The 20149-nt window shown below is 41.5% G+C and overlaps 1 protein-coding gene across 2 annotated transcripts in view; it reads right to left on the bottom strand.

The window, feature by feature from the left end:
• Window positions 1-20149, bottom strand: part of btr01 (bloodthirsty-related gene family, member 1) — a 46138-nt gene that overhangs the window by 10211 nt on the left and 15778 nt on the right. For both annotated transcript variants that reach the window (XM_034188621.1, XM_034188620.1), the window contains exons 2-7: window positions 15765-16333; window positions 15475-15655; window positions 14429-14524; window positions 6966-7055; window positions 6640-6783; window positions 4178-4325 (exon numbers count right to left, since the gene is read on the bottom strand). In XM_034188621.1, the coding sequence (XP_034044512.1) occupies window positions 4178-4325; window positions 6640-6783; window positions 6966-7055; window positions 14429-14524; window positions 15475-15655; window positions 15765-16312 (1207 nt within the window). In that variant the 5' untranslated portion in view covers window positions 16313-16333. The remainder of the gene's footprint in view (window positions 1-4177; window positions 4326-6639; window positions 6784-6965; window positions 7056-14428; window positions 14525-15474; window positions 15656-15764; window positions 16334-20149) is intronic.

The raw sequence follows: 20149 nt of genomic DNA, 5'->3' as shown, positions 1-20149 counted from the left end.
CCAAACACTCCCCAGGTGGACACGACAAACTGACTCTCTGTGAAGCAAAGAAGAGGTGAGGTAAGTCAGCAGTTACAACAATATCTTTCAAAAGACACAAGCTATCAGCAACACATTCAGGTCTATATCTTTTTTAACTTTATGCAAATGAGCAGCTTCTCACAACAGGTGGAGGATCACTTATCCGCACGCCACAGCAGTGAGAAGCAAGCTGCACAATTCTCATCTCAATTCAAGTATACTGTGTAACAAAACACCAAGTTACTATCAACAATTAGTCAAACACTTAATCACCTTTAATGTGTGCTGACAGCATGTGTCCTCACCCTTCCCTGCTTCACGGGCTCAATGTGTCAAACCCAGGCGCGGTCCTCAGCGTCTCACAAACGAACATCACAAGGTCGAGTTCCCGGCAGTTCTGCTTGAATCACACATGACTTAAATGCAGAACACCATCCGATTATCTGCTTCAGCTGAAAGTCTTTAAGGTTGCATGTGAGCACCATTCACAGGTGCTGCACATGATGTTGATGAGGGTGAAGGATTCTTCAGCCAGCACCTTCTCCACAGACAAATCAGTTCGCATGCCACCTGGAGAGCAAAGAAAAGAAAAGAACACCAAAATATCCAGCCACACCCCCCAACACACAACAGTACCCCCCCATCAACGGGAAGCCTCCCGGCGACCGAACAGACCAGGCCCGAGAACAGCACCTCCCTCCGGGGTCCACGTCAGGAAGCAGACAGCAGGACAGGCACCGCAGCTGGAAGGCCGGCTGGCATCAAAAAAAGCCCCAAAACATTCCCCAATACAATTCAACACAGAAAAAAAAACATAAAACCCTCCCAAAACCTCCCCAGGGGACTGTCCCATCAAACCCCGCGAAGAAAAGAAAAACTCCCAAACGCAAAAACCCAACACAGCCCCACAAACACAATACAAACGTAAATGCATAAAAGAAAAATAACAAACAACCCCCCCAGAATGACCTGCAGAGCCCAACCCCCCCCAGAAGGCCTTCATCGCCAGTTCCAAGAGGAACAGCCAGAACCATAATCCCACAAAGGTCCCCAGGTGTATATGGAGCAAACGGCGCCCCCCAGAGGACCGTACCATCAACCCCAGGAGGTACCCTCCCCACAACCCCGGAACCCCAGACCTGGTCACACTTGGCTAGTTGGCCCCAAGCCAATTCCCCCCCAGAGGACCGTCCCATCAACCCTGGAGGTGGAACCCGGAAGGAAACAGAACAAAATCAAAAATCAACCGCCGGAGGACTACCAAAAACAACCCCGGGGGGATACAAAACGACCGCAAACCCTGTTACCCTCCCCGGCACCCCGAAAGACCCCGGGTCCCTCCCAGAGCCCCTCGGCGGCTCAACTTTGGCGAACGGCTCAAAACATTAAGCCGGAGAAGGGAACAGGAAAAAACTAACCCAGCTCCAACCCCAAGGCGCAGCGGAGAACCGGAAATGTGTCCGGTGCCCCAACTCGACCATACCCCAGCCTCTCGGGAGGGGTGGAACTACCGAAATGGCGAACGGCAACAGATCGGCCCACCCCTCCGACTGAGGTAAGTCTCCGCTGCACCACACCCCGGCAACACCAATGACGAACGGTACAAAGGCTCACCGAGGCTGGAGTGGAACCGGGCCCTAACCAAACCAAGAAAAACGCCTCTAGCACCCCCCCCCCCCCCCCCCCAGGTGCAGAGGTCTTCTGAGAATGCTCAGCGTGACCAACCTGCTCCACCCCACAACCCACAAGACAAACGGTCTTGGGGCAAGTGAGGTTGGGGTTAGGGATGTAGAGAAATAAAAAACAACAAAATAAAACGACCCAACAACCCAAACAGAAAATACCTAAAAACACATAAAAATTAATAATGACGTGAGCCCAGGCAGACTTCTAACCACCTAACAGTCACTCCACCAGATACGCCTCTGACTCCCCATACAATTATAACCCCTATTTAAAGAAAACAAAACATTTACCCGTGCTAGATTTTTTTTTATTTTTATGTGTGTTATTTTGCCTGTCCCAGAACACTTGGAGATACGTCACCATTATTTCTCTTGACGCTTACATGTCGGGGCAATACAGTAATCTCTGCTCGTCCGAGCTGCATGGGCTCGTCAACAGGAGGAGCCAGAGGTCCCGTCGGAGGAGCTTCAGTGGGGCGAAAAAGAGGCGGCCCAGATCTGTGTCGGGGAAAGCCCCGAGACGAAAAAACCCGCTCTGATGGGCGTCCTCTCTCGCCTCCATGCTCCTTCATCCGATCATCTAGACGAATCACCAACGATATTAGCTCATCTAAATCGTTTGGCTCGTCACGGACTGCCGGCTCGTCTTTTAATGACTCATTTAACCCATCTACAAACATTCCTCGTAAAGCTGCGGCACTCCAACCTGACTGAGCAGAAACCAGAGAACATTGCATCACCACACAAGGCTCCGGACGACAAACAATCGGTTCGGGTGACGGAGTTATCTGCACAGTTATCTGCACTAGTATCGATGGTGCCGCAGCTGGAGCAGCAGGAAGCGGAACGGCTTGCGCTGCAAGCTCCGTAACACGGGCGTCTGTTTGTTTAATTTGGTTTGCGAGATGCTGTAATTGCTCCCATATTTTCTCCAAGTGTTCTTGAACTTTTTCGGCAAAAGTAACCGCCTCTGCCGCTGGGTCCATTATGGAATGGCCGGGAACTATTGTTATGTGTCGACGCGGGTTGAGGAGCGGACCTGCGTCTGACAGAACCCAGCGCTAAAAATAACCAGAAAGCGGTTCCAAAACAAAACAGTTTATTTTTTACCCTCTTTGGTGCATAACAATGTGTACAAACTGAGTGACTGTTGGCACGCTTTCCAGCGCCCGTAAGGATCTAAGCCCGGCGCTCCTGGACCCACTACCACCGCCAAACACTCCCCAGGTGGACACGACAAACTGACTCTCTGTGAAGCAAAGAAGAGGTGAGGTAAGTCAGCAGTTACAACAATATCTTTCAAAAGACACACGCTATCAGCAACACATTCAGGTCTATATCTTTTTTAACTTTATGCAAATGAGCAGCTTCTCACAACAGGTGGAGGATCACTTATCCGCACGCCACAGCAGTGAGAAGCAAGCGGCACAATTCTCATCTCAATTCAAGTATACTGTGTAACAAAATACCAAGTTACTATCAACAATTAGTCAAACACTTAATCACCTTTAATGTGTGCTGACAGCATGTGTCCCTCACCCTTCCCTGCTTCACGGGCTCAATGTGTCAAACCCAGGTGCGGTCCTCAGCGTCTCACAAATGAACATCACAAGGTCGAGTTCCCGGCAGTTCTGCTTGAATCACACATGACTTAAATGCAGAACGCCATCCAATTATCTGCTTCAGCTGAAAGTCTTTAAGGTTGCATGTGAGCACCATTCACAGGTGCTGCACATGATGTTGATGAGGGTGAAGGATTCTTCAGCCAGCACCTTCTCCACAGACAAATCAGTTCGCATGCCACCTGGAGAGCAAAGAAAAGAAAAGAACACCAAAATATCCAGCCACACCCCCCAACACACAACAATAACACTTCAAATGGTTGAAACTATTGTAATATGGCAGCATAAGATGATTTTAAGTTTTCTGTTCAGCCTTATTTACTTGTGGTTTCAGATAACTCACGGTCCAATCTTATGGACCCCAACTCGCATGAGTTAATGAGGCTCACTTGTAGTCATTCTAATGACTATTATTAATGACAAATTTGTGAATTTTCAGTATGCAAATCACACCCGAGTATAAGTCGCAGGGCCTCCTAAACTAGTAAAAAAGACAGAAGTTATACTCTGGAAGATATGCCAGATTGAGCACGAAGTACTCTATAAGTGCCAAAACTAGGTAAACTGTAACCAGATTATGTTCTATAAAGCAGACTTTGGACCCTATTTTGATGACTGGCCATTGTGCCAATGCTTTTGGGGGAGTGTCCTTTGTCATATTGCCATTTAGACAGGGCAAAATCACAGCACAAACCAAAGTGCTGGATTAAATCTATGCATTTTTTACAGGCCTTTGTGGGTATATCATACATTCAACCAATCAGAGTGGCACCTGTCATCAACTTTAAGCCAAAAAACACTGTTGTGCCTTGGTGAAACCAGGGCTCCCGAGTGTCAGTCCAGACTTACACATTTCTGGCAGTTTCTGCAGTTCGTCCTGAAGGCGCTCTGTCAGTTGATTGACAGTTTTTACAACCACTCCTGAAGTCAACTCAGATGTCACAGAGGCACTGGACCAATCTTTGGTTTGTGGCATGCTGGAGAGGGCAGGGAAAGTCTGCAAAGACAACGTCACCACTTTATAGAGAGAATCCTACAACTTCATCAAAGTGTAAAATGAAAAACATTTTCTGTTCATTCCCCAAGTCTTCCCAGGTCCTCTGCAGGATTTCCGCCAAACGCGGTATGTTGATGTAGGGTAACCATCAAAATTTTGATTTACAGATATCCATCTAACTTACTTAGCATACGTATGTAGGTGAGCTCAGGATTTGCCTGGTCAAGGTCAAATGTACCAAAGGCCAATCAGTGGGGAAAACGTCACTGAGGTTAAAAGGTCAAAAATTAGTTTTTTACTCCAGTGCCCACCAAACATGGCACACATATGGAGATGATTTCCAGAATTACCCACCAAGGCAAAATTTGTAAACAGTCAATCACTGGGTCCAAAGTAATGATGGCCAAACTAGGCCAATCAAAGCATTTGTTGTTTCTTCATGGTGGTAGATAAAAAAAAGGTTCAAAGAAAATTGAGGTGCTTCATGAGGACACTGCACAAGGCATGGACTGCCGACACTGCGACCCAGACCCAGTGAAGTGGCAGAAAATGAATGAATGAATGAATGAATGTGCTTCATGAGGCCTCATTTGACCATTAGTACAGCCAAGGTCACATCCGTGTGTCTATTTGTTAAGCTACGCCTCTGATTTGCTGATTCCTACCATCTCTACATTAGTATGTCAAAGTTGACTATGAAATTGAAGAATTAAAAAAAATTAATTGTGGCAGAGATCTAGGAATTTGATTTCCGACTAAATGGGCATGCACTTAGGTGGACTCCAGAACTGCCCTGGAAAGGTTAACCAAAGGGCAATCACTTTGGTGAAGGTCAAGGTCATTGGGGTCAAATTTCAGATTGCCATAGACTTTACCGTCTTCATTGTTGGGGTTCGGTCTGTGGCTGGGTTTGAAGTGTCGCTGTGTCTTATGTTCTGTCCTGTCTCTCCGTCTTCAGTGAGTGTATGCATTGGAGGTGTGTGTCATGTGTCTCACATTTCGTGTCTGTGTGCACTTGTCTCTGTGCATGTATGTATATGTGTGTGGGCATGTCCCGGCTGTCCGTGGTGTGCATGTGTGCTGACCCTCTGTGTGCTCTGTTTTTCTGTGGTTCCTGGGTATGTGTGTGGATGTCTTGGTGTGGGTGCAAGTTGTGGTTTGTCTCTTACCCAGTCTCATCTCCTTCCCCTGTCATGTACGGTTGCCATGGTTATGCCTGGCAGCCACGCATGGCACCTGTCTTTTCCTCCAGGTCACACGGGGCAGGCCCCTCAAGACCTGGCTTATGTTTGACCTGGTTCTTGTTATTTGTTTATGGTGATCCAGCGTTTTCTGTGTTATTTTGTGTGCTTACCGGTTGGTTCCTGGTTTGCTATTGCACTCGGTTGCCAGGGTTACACCTGGCAGAGTGCAATGTTTTGACAGCTGTCGCTGCGAGGGCCCCGCCCCTTGTGCACTTATGGTTTTTCTTCCGTGTGCTTCATGTCTTATTTCCTCTCCAGGTTTATTGTATTGCTGTTCCTTTCCATGTTCACAATGTATCATTTTCTGTTTATGTCTTAAGTTCTAGTGTTGTGATCACAGTTATCTTGATAATTGTTTCACTCATGATTTCCATGTCACTAAGTTCTCTCATGCTCCCCCACCCTCACATAATCCTCACATCTGTGTGCAATCACTTAGTTTGTATTTAAGTCACACCTTTGTTTTTGCCCATTGCTAGTCTATTACTTTCTGTCTCAGCATTGCATCACATGTTCTGGCCGACAATCATCATCCTGTAAGTGTTGCCTCCCTGTCACCTTTTTTGACAGTGTTTTTTTGTTGTTGTTAATCACCCTGTCTGTGGTTTTTGGATTTTGTCACTCGGAAGAGTTTTGCCACGTTTGTATTACCGTCACTTTGGATTATTAAACACCCTGTTGTGCACTTAACTCTTGTGTGTTTTGGGGTCCAAACCTAGTTCTTAGTAACTCCAACCACAAAATTCATAGCAATGGATACTATTAACTAGTGACAAAGAAGATGACTAAAATGTTTGTACTTTATCCCAGGTTACCTGCCTAATTCATGCTACAAATTCAGGATGAACTACTGCAGGATTTGCAGTTTCACACACTGCATAATCAAATTGAAATAAGATGCATTTCCTTGTGAATTTACTGTCACAATTAAATTAAACACATGACAAGAACAAAAATAATTTTGCCTCTTCATTTTCAATATTGTTTGTGGTTTATATTTACCTGTGGTCTTTTACAGAGTAAATTCAAATGGAACTTGTTAGTATCACAGTGGGCCTGTAAATCTGTACCTTAAAGAAGAGTAGGTAGTCTTCAGAGAGAGTGAGCTGGCTCAGCGATGCACTCCTCTTTTTAAGCATAGACAGCTCCTCCTCCAGCTCTCCCAGCAGACTCTGGGCTCTATGCTCGGCTGCTTGACGAGACATCTCTATCACCTGGTCACAACACAAAAAAACAATGTCCTGAAGCTTAGAAAATGGACACAATGATTTTGAGTTATTTATTTATATTTTTAAATATAAATAACCAGTGATATAATTGCATCTCTTACAGGGACTTGAGTTTTTTTTTTTTTTGTCAGGGGTTAAATCCAGACAGCATGTTCAGTGTTGTTTACCTCCAAGACTTCCACTTGGCAGCGCTGCACACTGGAGAGCAGCTTTGAAAATGCTGATAACGCTCCATCTTTCTCATGTTCAGCAGCGGCCTGGATCAAAGAGAAACAGAGATGTTCAGCACCTGCTGCAAGGCTGTTCAATCAGCACGACAGTTTAGTGCAGCAGCTAAGAGAATATTTAGAGCAAAATCATGCAAATGGTGATACAAGCACCAAAATTGGTACAAATACTCCTTAGATATTACTCTTTTGAACAAACTGACTGACCACTTCAATTTTCAATAGGCGGCCAGGTAGGGGTCAATTGAAGAATTACACAGGGGTCAAAATTATAAATGCTCAAATCATTTTGAAAACTACACTACATTATTTGTCTGATCGTAAAGATTCCAAAAAGGTATAGTTTGGACTATCTATGACTGAATATTCTGGAGTTATGGGGTAAAAACAGCAAAAATGGTGACAAAGGTCACTTTCAGTTTGTACAGGGGTCAAAAGTTAAAGTTGCTCCAATTTTGGTAAGACATGATGCAAATTATTAGTTGAGTTAACAGGGTTTTAAAAAGGAATAGTTTGGACCATGTATCATGCTTAGTTATCATGTTACGGGGTAACATATGTCACATGTCAAAGAATCCAATGGACGTTGACCTTGTTTGACCTTTACTTTGGAGACCAAACATTCAACACAATCAAAACTATTCCATTTATTAATCCTATGAGCTCAACCAATAATTTGCATTACTTTTTACCAAAATTGAAGGAACTTTAACTTTTGACCCCTGTACAAACTGAAACTGACCTTTGTCACCATTTTTGCTGTTTTTACCCCATAACTCCTGATCATTCAGTCATAGATAGTCCAAACTATACCTTTTTGGAATCTTTACAATCAGACAAATAATGTGGTGTAGCTTTCAAAATGATTTGAGCATTTTTAATTTTGACCACTGTCTAATTCTTCAATTGACCCCTACCTGACCCCTTATTGAAAATTCAAGTGGCCAGTCGGTTTGTTCAAAAAAGTAATATCTAAAGAGTATTTGTACCATCTTTAGTGCTTGTATCACCATTTGCACAATTGTTTCAGTTATCTGCTGCACTAGTTGTTCTGTCTGAGCACCTGTTACAATTAAAGTACACTCCAAGCCTGTTCAGGCAGCCATCTCAAGTCACATGACAAACCACACACATTACACAGATCCATTGTACCTCTGTTATGTGACCTCTATCAGACCTCTGCACGACTGAGCCAAAATTCAAAGTGACTGTTTGTGTTATCTGTGGTTCTCTTCTTATTTGACATGCCATTATTTTTTAAATAATTTGATTTAGTCCAGATGTGTCCCAGGAAACAAGTTGGAATATATTGAACGTGTGAAGTAAATCAATAAATGTCATAAGTTTGTGACATGAAAATGTCAAACTAATTGGCTCTGGTAACACTGTGTATGTATTTAGTCTCATTATGTCCGTGTCTCTGTCTGCAACAATATCTTCAAAATGCAAGGAGCAATCTCACTCTAATTTGGTGGCTAAACTCAGGGAACCTTCAAGTCGCAACACAGGTCATGTAAGTGTCAAAGATCACAGATCAATGTCAAATAAGAAGTCATACTTTACTGTCTGCCTTTTGCAGGTGTGGGGAACTACGTACATATAAAAGTACACCACATTCATTTGTTACTCTGCAAAGAAATAGCAATAAGGAAATCAAATAAACACATTTTTACACTTAAATTCTTAAATTTACAAACCTGGTAGACCTCCAAACTGTCCAGATATTACTTAGAGCAAAAAAATTACTGCCACAAAATGTTTTAAAAAATGTTCATTATAGGTGAGAGTTGTTATAGTTTAAGGGATTCACTTAATTTTAAATCCAGAAGGGTGCGCACTACTATGAAATGTTTTAGTATTTTGGTTTGTGGGGTGAAACTGTCACACAGATGAGGAGCTGAAGGGATGAAAAAGCATGATGCACTTTAAAAGGTTGTACAAATATGTGATTTTCACAAGGTACAGGGAAGAAGGTGTTTAAAGATAACTGATTAACTGTGTATTTATTTTTTACTTATTTAATTATTCACTTATTCACCTTTTTGGTTTATCATATATTCTGTTGTGTTTTTATTTTTTTTTTACATGGTATTTTTATTATTCAGGAAATTGGATGTTTGGTTAAATCAGGTTAAGTTATGGAGAAGGTGTGGGACTGTATAAGTTAATTACTTAAGTCTGCTCCTTTTCCACATGTGAACTCAGTTCTGCAACATGCAGGTATTGGTTCATTGTGTGTGTTGTTGTTGTTGTTTCCCCCTTTTTAAATCTGTTTACATGTTTGAAATAAAGATATATTCAAAACACATCGAATAATTTCAGTCAAACTTGTTGAATAAACAGTCCTTTCTCAACAGAGATCAGGGTCAAATTAGAGGTCATCGACTTAAATACATTAGTTAGTACATTAAGGTCAGACGTTAAGCCGTACTCACAACACCATATGTGTTACATGCACAAGTTACAAGGTTTGATAGCTTGCAGGGTGCAGGAATCTGGGGGGAAAGTTTTGCAAAGAGTACAGGAATCATACTTGTCAAGTAGAGGTTGCTTGCCTGACTTACACCAAGTGTGGGGAAAATTGCGTAGTTAACTTGTGCAAAGCGTATGTCCGACATGCGTGTTCACTGCGTGTGGAATGAGTCTGACTTGACTTGCAATTAACAAGTTTCGTAAGGCAGGAGTATGGTCTGCACTTGTGACACACATGATTAGCACGGTAGCTCAGGCCCCTCCTCAGCTTCTACCATCTTCATTTCGAGGTCCAACACCATCAGTCGTTGCCATGTTTTGGCGGACAGCCATCTTGTCTCCTCCTGCAATGCCACACGATCTCCCCAAAATATATATATCTGGGGTCTTGCTACTTGTGTTGCGTGTGGGTCTTGTGCCACACACAGGGGTACAAAATGAGATGTACAAGGTCTATTAGACAATAAACCGACCCTTTTATTTTTTTTTTAACTATATGGATTTGAATGACGTGCAATTACACCAATCATGCTTGAACCCTCGTGCGCATGCGTGAGTTTTTCACACGTGTCGGTGACGTCATTTCCCTGTGGGCAGGCCTTGAGTGAGATGTGGTCCCGCCCTCTCGGCTGAATTCCTTTGTTTCACACGCTGCTCAAGACGGCGCGCGTTGCTTTATCAAAATTTTTTCTGGACCTGTGAGGAATATCCGAGTGGACACTATTTGAGAAATTAAGCTGGTTTTCGGTGAAAGGTTTAACGGTTGATGAGAGATTATGGGGTGTTTCTGTCGCTGTAAGGACTTCCCACGGAGCAGGACGTCGTGCAGCACTTCCAGGCGCCGTTGTCGGCCTGTTTTGAGCTGAAAACATCCTAATTTAAGGCTTAATTCACCCAGGACGTCGTGAGAGAACAGAGAAGATTCAGAAGAGGCCGGCATGAGGACGTTATGCGGACATTCCACTGTTTAAGGACATTTTTTAATGAAAGACGTGCGCGCAAATTCGCCGAGTCGTTTCCGTGACGACTCGGCGAATCTGTGTGCACCGCGACAGGAAAAACACCTCCGTGTTGAAAACCATTTGTAAAATTCAGGCGGCTTTTGATGGCTTTCAACAAGTGAGTAACTGAGAAATTGTTTAACAGCTTGGGCATGTTCCAACTTGCCCGTTAAGGTTTCCAACGGAGGTGTTTTTCCTGTCCCGACCCCCCGCAGTCGGGTCCGGCCCGACATGCGACTCTGCCCGCACGTTCTTTCATTACAAAATGTCCGTTAACAATGGAATGTCCGAATAAACTCCTCATGCCGACTTCTTCTGAAAGTTCTCTGTTCTCTGATGACTTCCTGGGTCAACAGAGCCTGAAATGTGGAAGTTTTCTACTTGAAACGGCGAGACGCTGCCGCCTCGAAGCGCAGATCGCCGTCAGGCGCCGTGGGCCGTCCTTACGACGACACTACCAGACCAAAATCTCTCATCAGCCGTTAAAAGTTTTACCGAAGACCAGCTGAATTTATCGAATGGTGTCCACTCAGTTGTGCCTTACAGTTTTGAAAAAATTTTGATCAAACAAAGCAGCAGTCTCTGAGCCATTCCTAAACAATGAAAAAAATCGACGAGAGGGTGGGCGACTCCTCACTCAAAGACTACCCACAGGCGAATGACGTAACCGACAGGCGTGAAAAAACTCTCGCATGCCCACGAGGGTTCAAGCATGTCTGATGTAATCACACGTGATTCAAATCCATATGGTTTTTGAAAAAAATAATAAGGTCGGATACTTTTCTAATAGACCTCGTACTTCTGTCTTGCGAGCTGCACAAATAGCAAGTACTTCTGAGACACATCACTCGTACATTGACCATAGGTCACTTGTGCCTCTTTCCGTCATCGCAAAGCCCCTACCAGTTGTGCTCTTGACTTAGTTCAAGCATACGGGTCCCTACGTACTGTATGCCTTTTTGACTTTTGCAAGATCTGTCGAATTTGCACATGCAGGACCAAAAGTCTCCGTGGCCGCCGGTCTGCGGTCTTTGACAGCACTGAACACACACAAGTGATGCACAAATCTCAAACATGGTTTTGCCAAATTTTTCGCCGTAGACCTGCTGGAGCATGTACGGTGGGTTGTGAGTTCAGCATCACCCCATGAAGCAACTTGAGGCAGCTTTGCTGTGATTTGGCACAATAAAAATGAATTGAATTCAATCAGTTGGAGTGATTTTTAGTTTTTGGAGGGGGAAGTTATTCACTTTTACTTTGACTTTCATTCTTTAATTTGTAAAGACTTGGTATATCCAGAGTTGATTTCATCATCATCAGAGTATCAGCAGCTAATCATTATTCTTATGCAGCGTATAGATGGATTAGTAATTTATGAACCAGAGGTGTCAAGTAACGTTACTGTACTTAAGTACACTTTTTAGGTATCTATACTTTACTCCATTACTTATTTTTCTGCCTACTTCTGACTTCTACTCATTACATTTTCACACAAGTACTTTCTATTCCTTACATTTTTAAAACAAACAGTCTCGTTACTCTTGGCTTCAGTTTAATGTTTATATATATATATATACTCAACAAAAATATAAACGCAACACTTTTGGTTTTGCTCCCATTTTGTATGAGATGATCTAAAACTTTTTCCACATACACAATATCACCATTTCCCTCAAATATTGTTCACAAACCAGTCTAAATCTGTGATAGTGAGCACTTCTCCTTTGCTGAGATAATCCATCCCACCTCACAGGTGTGCCATATCAAGATGCTGATTAGACACCATGATTAGTGCACAGGTGTGCCTTAGACTGCCCACAATAAAAGGCCACTCTGAAAGGTGCAGTTTTGTTTTATTGGGGGGGGGGGATACCAGTCAGTATCTGGTGTGACCACCATTTGCCTCATGCAGTGCAACACATCTCCTTCGCATCATCCATGAAGAGAACACCTCTCCAACGTGCCAAACGCCAGTGAATGTGAGCATTTGCCCACTCAAGTCGGTTACGACGACGAACTGGAGTCAGGTCGAGACCCCGATGAGGACGACGAGCATGCAGATGAGCTTCCCTGAGACGGTTTCTGACAGTTTGTGCAGAAATTCTTTGGTTATGCAAACCGATTGTTTCAGCAGCTGTCCGAGTGGCTGGTCTCAGACAATCTTGGAGGTGAACATGCTGGATGTGGAGGTCCTGGGCTGGTGTGGTTACACGTGGTCTGCGGTTGTGAGGCTGGTTGGATGTACTGCCAAATTCTCTGAAATGCCTTTGGAGACGGCTTATGGTAGAGAAATGAACATTCAATACACGAGCAACAGCTCTGGTTGACATTCCTGCTGTCAGCATGCCAATTGCACGCTCCCTCAAATCTTGCGACATCTGTGGCATTGTGCTGTGTGATAAAACTGCACCTTTCAGAGTGGCCTTTTATTGTGGGCAGTCTAAGGCACACCTGTGCACTAATCATGGTGTCTAATCAGCATCTTGATATGGCACACCTGTGAGGTGGGATGGATTATCTCAGCAAAGGAGAAGTGCTCACTATCACAGATTTAGACTGGTTTGTGAACAATATTTGAGGGAAATGGTGATATTGTGTATGTGGAAAAAGTTTTAGATCCATGAGTTCATCTCATACAAAATGGGAGCAAAACCAAAAGTGTTGCGTTTATATTTTTGTTGTGTATATATATATATATATATATATATATATATATATATATATATATATATTTCACGTCATGTGCGCCTGTAATCAACTTTTCTGCAGCACGGCTTTGCTTTCAACCGTGAACCAATCGAAGCAGTGGTTCGCAGATTGAAGCAATGCTTCGACCTATTGCTTCGTTTATTCTTTCTTTCTTTCGCTTAATTTTCCCCCGCTAAAACCCTAAAGAGCATACTTCTGTGAGTATTATTTACCTTTTCTTTGTTAAACCGACCTGGTATGGTCTTCTGAAACAGTTGATAGATGTATTTTATAACTTAAAAACGGGAGCGACGCGTTAGCATGTCTATGGCATTTTCAATGTTAAAACTTAGCATTAAGCAACTGCAGCTCTCATCACGTTCAGGTGCATTTGTTTTCAAATTGTAATATTTCTTAAATTTATTTTTGTTTATATATTAATAATCTAATGATTATTATATCCAATTTTAGAGAAAGAGGCAAAAAGAACCTGAATAGAAACACAGCAGAAAATATAAAAGCAACTAGCAATGAACATACATACATACATAAATAAATGTTTCCTGTGAACACCTAGTGACTCTTACACCTCCACTTCATCCCTGTCTTATTTAATGACAGTTTGTTTCGGTCAAACCATATTTTCAATTTGTTAATTTGTTCAATGATTTCCTCCAGAACTATCTGCCAAACTAGAAAACTGCTGCATCCTAGTAAGATCAGAATACTACTGGAATGAATTTGAATAAGGAAAGTTGTGTTTTTTTTGTTTGGTTGGTTTTTTCCTTCACTAAATGGATGCTGCACTCACTGCAATTTATTGTCTGGAATAGTCCCAGATTGCATTTCAGAGCTTCTACGTAGAATTGAAACATTTTCGTGCAGGTGGTGTTGGGGGGTAATTTTGGGTTTCATGTAGAACGAATCAGTTTTTAAATTAAGCTTTCAATTCATATAGTGGCATCTTCCTTTTTTTTTTTAAAGGTTACTTTATACTTTTATACTTTAAGTAGGTTTTGGAGCACATACTTTTTCACTTTTACTTGAGTAAAGAGGTCAAGTTGATACTTCAACTTTTACCAGAGTGTTTTTAAACTGCAGTATCTATACTTCTACTTAAGTAACAAATGTGTGTACTTTTGACACCACTGTTATGAACTGATCACAGGTTGGAAAGTTACAAATCTGATTGTGTCCTTTAGTCTGAAATCATGACTCACTCAAATTAATTAAAAATCTCACCTGTACTTCCCGCAAGGAGTTTTGTATTTCCTCCACTTTCTTCTCTCTCGCACAAATGAGATCCTTCAGCTCAATGTGCATGATTCCCAACTGTGACTGAATACAACACAAATGATTGGAATTATTTTTATCCTGATGTAAACTAATTTCAGCTCCCATTCTTGTTCAAATGTACAAAGTAAGCAAAGAAAAAAAAAGTTGTGGATCCCTTGGGAAAAGTCCCCTCAGGGAAATTGAGGTTCCAGCAGCACTGTATAGCAACACACAGGGTAAGAAGCACACAGAGTTTCAAAAGTGTGCGTAAAAAAGAAAAGCAGTTTACAAACATGAATATATGAATGAATGAATAAACAAATATATATATAAATATTATTATTATTATTAGTAGTAGTAGTATTTCTTTATAAGAATAGCTGCAGGGTGTTGTATCTGTGTATCTTCAACATTATCATTCTAAGGATCTGACTCAGACTTGGCAAACTGGTTATTGGACTGGACAAGCACGTAACTTCATTTCATCAATACCGGGAAAAAAAAAAGAAAAGTTGTTGTGGTTAAAATGGATTCCAAGTCTAATAACTCTACATTAAGACAGGAAGCATGGGACCTTTAAAGACTTGGATCTTCATTGTTCTGCAAAGATATCAGCATCTCCGAGCACTTCTGTCCAAAAGTGTCACGATTCCACGAGCTCTACCCAGACGTCTCTCGATCTCAAAGGCTGAGAGCCCAGAAACATGAATTTCACTGCCAAGATATTTAAAAGTCTCTACAATGTTGCTATCAACCAAGACAAACGTCTGAACACCAAGATATGGCACTCAACACCTGCACGTTAGACACCTTCTTCTTTTACCATTTCATGTCGTTAGAATAATGTTAATTATGCATGGGCCACCCCTTGGTTCTCTGTTACTACAGTTTTGTTTGTTTTTTGTTGTTTTTTTCCACAGTATACGACCTCTAGAAGTCACTTCAGTAAAGCTACATACAGATGAATGAAGGTTTTGTGTTGGGCATTTTTTTTTTTAGACATATCTGAGTACCTTCTTGATGTGCCACTCTCTCTTGGCGGGGATGATGTTGTGTCCTAGGTGCTCCTTCGTATCCATGCAGGTACTGCAGATGCAGTTTTGATCTGATCGGCAGTAGTACTCCAGACTTCTCATGTGGATGGGACACGTGGACAGATTGGAGGAGCAGTCAACTGCGCTGCTGAAACTGTACCTGTCAAAATGTTCAAGAAAAGCTGTAACAATCTTTTCTTCAATCTGTAACAATTCTTCAATCTTTGGACTGAGCTGCAAAATGCGTAAGATGGAGTGTAGCAGAGCACCTGCGGGGAGGTGAGTAGGGCAGAGGTGGGTTGGGGTGCGCATTGGCCTCAGCGTGGGTGTTAATTTGATCAGCATTTTGGGAGTAAGAGTCAAAGGGATTGGAAGACTGAAGCGACTCAGCAGCTGGCAGTTGCCGAAAACGAGTCATCATCTCAGCAAAGACGCTTACAGGCATCTCGCCCAACCTTGGGAGTGTTGTCGTGGATGGTTGTTGATGGAAAGGATGCATGTTGGAGCCCTCCCCACCTCTTCCACTTCGTCTTTCCATTCCAAATCCACTGAGGGACATCTGCTTGAACTGTTCAGTGATTTCCTTCAGGGTTCGGTTGATCTGGAGCTCTGGTCGCTTGCGGAATGTCTCCTTGCACAGGGGACACTGATACAACTTGCTGCCTCCCCCTCCTCCTGGCTTCTTGTCCCAATAGGAAGAGATGCATGCCTGACAGAAACTGTGGCCACAAGGTGTTGACACGGGGTTGGTAAAAATCTCCAAGCAGATGGAACAGGTGAACTGGTCTTCAGACAGAAAGGCAGCAGACGTAGCCATAATCGCCAAAAGATGGCTGAGCTGTAAAAAAGCCACAAGGAAAAAAAAAAAAAAATCAGTAAAACAGAGCATCTGAGAAAGAGTTGGAAATTAATGTTTAAAGGACAAAGTCACTGGTACTTATCAAGCTTCAAAGTACTCTACTCACCTTTGACTACTTCATCGTATGAAAGAAATCCAATTTTCAATAAATGATTTGAAAATGAAACAAGCGTACTAATACGAATGAATAATTATTACAGGTCTGTGACAAAGTAAAATGCAAATGTGGATACACAAAGTGAGATTTATATGCAACACTAGATGGCCCTTGGTCATGCAGGGGTGGTGACCAAGTGGTTAATGCGCTTGGTTTCAGTTCAGAATGTTCCGGGTTCAAATCCCACCCCTGCCACATTTCTCCATGTAATGTGGAGTTGCAGCCGAAGGGACTTACTTTACTAGATGGCCCTTGGTTGCTCTCAATGGTATGATCCCTTCAATGTACTGTAATACTTACAGTGCATCCAGAAAGTACTCACAGCGCTGAACGCGTCCACATCATTTTTTTTATGTTACAGCCTTGTTCCAAAAAGGATGAAATAAAATTTTCCCTCAAAATTCCACACACAATACCCCATAATGACTGTGAAAAAAGTTTTTTTTTTAAGATTTTTGCAAATTTATTAACAACCAAATTAACTGAGCACTCACATGTACATAAGTATTCACAGCCTTTGCCATGAAACTCAAAATTTAACCAAGCTTGAAGTCATGCTTGGTTAAACTCAGACTGCTGATAACATCTGTAAAATGTGTAACAACTCATTCTTTGATACAAAAATAGCAATCGCACAATTCAACTGCAACAGAAAGAAGTTCAACAAATCTGCATCACAATGCACAACAGCCAAAGTCCTGTTAAAGACAAACCGAACCCTTATTAATTTACCTTTAAAAGTAGTGCAAAGCTGTCAGAATTTCTAATAATTTAAGGACCTGTGTATGATATGGTACAATACACTTTATTGTCGCCAAGGGGATATTTGTCTTGGATTTCAAGTGTTCTGCAGACATTTCTGTCTGAAAAACAAACAAACAAACAACAAAAAACAATCAATAAATACAACAACAGAGTATGAGGTCCATCTTGAAGGCTGAAACAGCACCTTGTATATTTGGCTATGTGGGGCGTTAGTGAAAACACACACACACAGGATGTAGCAGGTTTGAAAGGACATGATGTCCACATACACGTTAATCCAACAGTCACAGGAACTTCCAGCATGAAGTCTCTGCAGGTCTGTGTGCTCTGTCAGACGTCCTTGCACACACATTAATTTGGACACTTTGAGCTTCGGGTAAATTTCAGACAAAATTATATTCATCTCATGTTAGTTTTGGCCTGTTTTTTTTAATTTTTTTTAAAGAAATCAATATTTCCATCTCCAAGTATGGATAAGCACTCAATGGATCATTTTCAATTCCATTTCAAACTTTTTCCGCTTGATCATTTTGTAGGTACTAAAAGAAAATGCAGCACGTTAAACTATGCATGAACACTTTTCAGGATCTGCATCCCATCGAGCAAACATTTTGCCACATATCGTACGGACGAGTAGATTTGTTCTTGTGCTTTGTACTTCAGTGAGTGAGTGAGTGGATTCGGCGTCTGGTTTGCCAACAAAAAGTCAGCAGTGAAGGTCATGTGACTACACGGGTTTTGTATGTTTTTATAGTTGTACAAGTGCTCAACAAAGTAATTTTAATTTTGACTTGAAGGACTAATTAAGAGTGAAAATTTAAACACTTCCTGATAAGGTCTGTTAAGCTTGTAATACGCCGATTTGTAGATACAATTTTGCCTCTTTGTGAATGAAACTGACACACACACACACACACACACACACACACACACACACACACACACACACACACACACACACACACACACACACACACACAGTAGACACACACACACACACACACAGTAGACACAAGTGTTTTGCAAGATCAGGAAATTCCAGCTTGGGTAGAACGTACCGACTACACTGTAAAAAATGTCTGTGAAAATTACAGTGAAAAACTGTGAAATGGCAACAGGAATAAACTGTAAAGCAAGAAGAAGCTTATTGTTGTAGAATAAACATTGAATTACCATAAATTTAAAAACTGTCAAATGTTATTTTTAATTGTTTTAACATGTGAAATATATGGTGAAAAGCTGAAATGGTGACAGCATTGGACAGTCATATTAAAAATAGCACATTACTGTATTATTCACAGAATATCACCCAAGTCATCCAGAGGCATACATTTTTAACTTATGGTTCAAATTTTAACCTACTCATTTTGGACAAGTTATTTAAAATTACTGTCATGTCTGAAGTTTTATAAAGTGAAAATATCAGATATATGTTTTCGTTTTAAAGTAATGTGCTAATTTTTAAGAACCAATCACTTTTACCCAGAATGCTTTGCAGTCTGTGTTTGTTACAAAACCTCAGAATTAGTGCATTATTTAACATTAAAAGATATAATGTTATATTTTAACTTTGTACAAATGACAGAATTGACATTAATGGAGTTATTCTATCAGTATTTTCACAAAACCATAAGTTAGTATGACTTTATTTTTCAAGACCTCCGCCTGACCGGAGCATTATGATTACTAGAGAGCTGATTTTGTGGGTGCTCTCAGGATGTGTCTGTGCAGCTTCCTACAGGGGGCAGTATGGTCAAACATGGAAATACAGGCTCATTCTTTGGGTCTTTTGTCGTTTTGATGCTTTCAAAAGCGATCGTGTTAAAAGTCAATTTCAGCTTCTTAGTAAGTGCAAATGTACCAGAAAAAACACTGGAATGTATCGATTATCTGTAACCTCCGATACATTTTTGTGCTGTTGTTTTTAGCAGGAATAAACCATAAAATAGGGTAATAAATTATGTGGAATGGATAGAAATTCACCTTAAAAGGTTTATACTGTGAATTGAACAGTCATACTGCTGTTGTTTTAACAGAAATTGACCATAAAATAGGACAATAAATGCTGTGGAATGGATAGTATTTCACTTAAAAAGCAACAGGGTTACATTGTGAATTGTACAGCTATACCATGAGCCTATATACAATTTCACCGTTATTTTAACAGTAACTTGTCTTTATTGGAACATTTTCAAACTGTTGTTTTTACAAGTGTTAATATACCTTACCGTGAAGCCATATACAATATCACTGTATTTTTTACGGTGAAAAAATGGCAACCACAGCTGCCAGTTTTTCACCGTAAATTTGACAAGATTTTTTTTTACAGTGTATGACCATGGAGACACCAGCAAATTCCAAACCTATAAGTCATCCTCATGTCCTCTGTAATCTCTGAGTGCAGTTTATATAATTCTTTTGCTTAGAACTGTATAATGCAACACAAGAGGTAAAGTTTCACTGCAGCTGTAATTACACAAACTATTATCATACACTTGTTTTTTTAAAGTCATACTTTATGTTTGACTACCCAGTTTCGTGTCATTGATTACAGATGCGATCTTAACGACACTTATCACACACTGTAACTCGAATGGTGGAGCAGACATGTTTATAGGAAACTACGCAGCCAAATTAAGTTGCTTTTGGGACGGAGGTTTGATCTGGTGTGTCAAAGTTCATCACAAGATAAATCAGGTCATCATTGATATTAGCTGTTTATTTTGGTGAGTTACAAGTTGAGGGTATTTGCAGCCATGCCACTGTGTGCTGATCTCTTCATATCCCAGAAGTTACGCAGATAAGTACTTGGCCGGGAGTGTTGGGGAAGTGTAATGACACAGACCCACAACAGGGGGCGCAAATGAACAGTC

The sequence above is a fragment of the Thalassophryne amazonica genome, chromosome 15 (assembly GCF_902500255.1).
Source record: "Thalassophryne amazonica chromosome 15, fThaAma1.1, whole genome shotgun sequence".
Lineage (NCBI taxonomy): Eukaryota > Metazoa > Chordata > Actinopteri > Batrachoidiformes > Batrachoididae > Thalassophryne > Thalassophryne amazonica.
This window is presented reverse-complemented; position numbering and strand designations above follow the sequence as displayed.